The sequence below is a fragment of the Bufo gargarizans genome, chromosome 3, assembly GCF_014858855.1.
Source record: "Bufo gargarizans isolate SCDJY-AF-19 chromosome 3, ASM1485885v1, whole genome shotgun sequence".
NCBI classification, from domain to species: domain Eukaryota; kingdom Metazoa; phylum Chordata; class Amphibia; order Anura; family Bufonidae; genus Bufo; species Bufo gargarizans.
Window position 1 is genome coordinate 544,852,258 of NC_058082.1, and position 2,934 is coordinate 544,855,191.

The 2,934-nt window shown below is 38.7% G+C and overlaps 1 protein-coding gene across 1 annotated transcript; it reads left to right on the forward strand.

Annotated features, from left to right (window-relative positions):
- Positions 1 to 1,771: 1,771 nt before the first annotated feature.
- LOC122932524 (gastrula zinc finger protein XlCGF71.1-like) lies at positions 1,772 to 2,482 on the forward strand (the record flags this gene model as incomplete). Its single annotated transcript, XM_044286991.1, has 1 exon — positions 1,772 to 2,482. A coding segment is annotated over one exon (711 nt), but the record flags the coding sequence as incomplete, so codon positions are not given.
- Between the last annotated feature and the right edge of the window lie 452 nt (positions 2,483 to 2,934).

Here is a 2,934-nt window from a genome sequence, read left to right on the forward strand (position 1 = left end):
GTGGTACAGGAAGTATTTCGGAAAATATTACCTTTGAGGTCTTTGCCCTAAGCTTTTGACCTAAATCCCTGAAATCATTTTTAAGGACTCTCCACCTACCTCTAACTTTGTAAATGGTTCCGATATAGACCATGACCGCTGGATCTTCTCCAGCCCCTCCCAGTAATTTGTCAACCTATTCCGCGATGTGTCGAACTCTAGCGCCAGGAAGACAGCACACTGTTCGGCGATCACGGTCTTTGTGACAGATTTCCCTATCTGTTCCCCTAATAATGGAGTCTCCCACTACCAGCACCTGTCTGGCCTTCCCTGCTCTCCTGGTTCCCTGCTTACTGGAGCTGACATTCCCCTGACTGGCAGAGGAAGTGTCCAACTGCAGCAGTGCCGTCCCTGGACTGACATCCCCCTCATCTGCCAAACGTGCAAACTTGTTGGGGTGTGTCAAATCAGGGCTAGCCTTTCTGGCACTCTTCCCTCTACCCCGCTTTCTAACTGTTACCCAGCTAGCTACCTCACTTTTCTCAGCCTCCTCTCTGTCACCATTCCCCTCATCTACCCCAAAGATTGCTTGCTTGTTGAGAAGCAAACTCTTTTGCAAATTGTCAATGCCTCTCAGTGTTGCAACTTGCCCGTTTAGAGACTCGATTTGCGATTCCAAACGGGTAATTTGCTCATATCTTGAACAAATATATACACCCTCGAACGGCTGTTCCAGGACTGCATACATCATGAAAGATGTGCACTGGACTGCGTTGTCAATTGTGCAACACATACTAAATGGGGATTACAACAGTAAAAAAGTAAAACAGTTAATATGATTTAGAATTAGACCCTGTCTGGTGTAGTTGAAGGACTACCTAGAATTAAGCCAACAATACACAAGAAAATTATATTCAACTTAGTTTCCAACTCCTTTTCTTAAACTCCACTTAATAAGAAGCCCACTTAGTAGAGCAAGCCTCAGGAAGAGCAAGCTCTAGAAAGTCTAGTAGTTCAATTTATAGCACCTGGTTGCCCAGGCCACTCCCCTTAATCAAGCAGAGATAGAAAAAAAAGGGGTTTAAACGGCAACACCCAGCAGAGAAAAAAAAAGTTTTAAATGGCAGTACTAAAATGCAAAAACGTAACTTTCAAGGATCTCTGCTTCAAACCACACTCAGTCACCTGCAATCACTCCCACAAAATCACACTCCGCACTAGAACTCCTTTTTTGTAACTCCACTAAATAAGAAGCCCACTTAGTAGAGCAAGCCTCAGGAAGAGCAAGCTCAATGCTAATAATGCTCCTGTGTGTGTCAAACAGAATTTGGTTACAGATTTATTTTATTCAATACATTTATTGCCTTAATAGAAGTTAGTATTTATAACGTTTGTACATTTTTTATCTGCATGTTAATTACATTTCATATTTTAACTGTTTGTGTGTAATCAGGAAAAAGAGAACTTTTTATCTTATAATTTTTTTCTTTATACAGGTGAAGACTGGATAAAAGACTACCAAGGTCATCTAATTTGATGTCCTTCTTACGAAATAGAAGGTAATCAATGCCAAATTATCAATCATATAACTGGACATAATCAGGGTGAGATGTCTGCAATTTCTGAATATGGGAAAGATTTTGAAAATAATGCTAATCTTTCTGTGCACAAAAACATTCATAAAGATGAACAGTCATGTTCGGAAAGAGAGAAAAATTTTAATGTGATATCAAGTGTTGCTGACAATCAGAGAATTCACACCGGGGTTAAGCCATTTTCATGTCCTGAATGTGGGAAATATTTTAATGTGAAATCAAATCTTGTGAAACATCAGAAAATTCACACCGGGGAGAAGCCATTTCCATGTCCTGATTGTGAGAAGTGTTTTATTCGAAAAGAACATCTTGATTTACATCTGAGAACTCACACAGGAGAGAAGCCATATTCATGTCCTGAATGTGAGAAATGTTTTACTCGTAAATCAAGTCTTGTGAAACATCAGAGAATTCACACAGGAGAGAAGCCATTTTCATGCACTGAATGTGGGAAGTGTTTTACTCAGAAATCCAGTTTTGTGACACACCTGAGAACTCACACAGGAGAGAAGCCATATTCATGTCCTGAATGTGAGAAATGTTTTACTCAAAAATCAAGTCTTAATGAACATCAAAGAAATCATACAGGAGAGAAACCATTTTCATGTCCTGAATGTGAGAAGTGTTTTAATCAGAAAAAACATCTTGATTTACATCTGAGAACTCACACAGGAGAGAAGCCATATTCATGTCCTGAATGTGAGAAATGTTTTACTCAAAAATCAAGTCTTAATGAACATCAAAGAAATCATACAGGAGAGAAACCATTTCCATGTCCTGAATGTGAGAAGTGTTTTAATCAGAAAGCTCTTCTTGATTTACATCTGAGAACTCACAGAGGAGAGAAGCCATATTCATGTCCTGAATGTGAGAAGTGCTTTAGTGATAAATCAAATCTTGTGAAACATCAGAGAATTCACACAGGAGAAAAACCATTTCCATGTCCTGAATGTGAGAAGTGTTTTAATCGGAAAGAACGTCTTGATTTACATCTGAGAACTCACACAGGAGAGAAGCCATATTCATGTCCTGAATGTGAGAAATGTTTTACTCAAAAATCATGTCTTATTGAACATCAAAGAAATCATATAGGAGAGAAACCATTTCCATGTCCTGAATGTGAGAAGTGTTTTAATCGGAAAGGACATCTTGATTTACATCTGAGAACTCACAGAGGAGAGAAGCCGTATTCATGTCCTTAATGTGAGAAGTGTTTTAGTGATAAATCAAGTCTTGTAAAACATCAGAGAATTCACAAAGGAGATAAGCCATTTTCATGTCTTGAATGTGGGAAATACTTTAATGAGAAATCAAATCCTAATAAACATCTGAGAACTCACACAGAAGAGAAGCCATATTA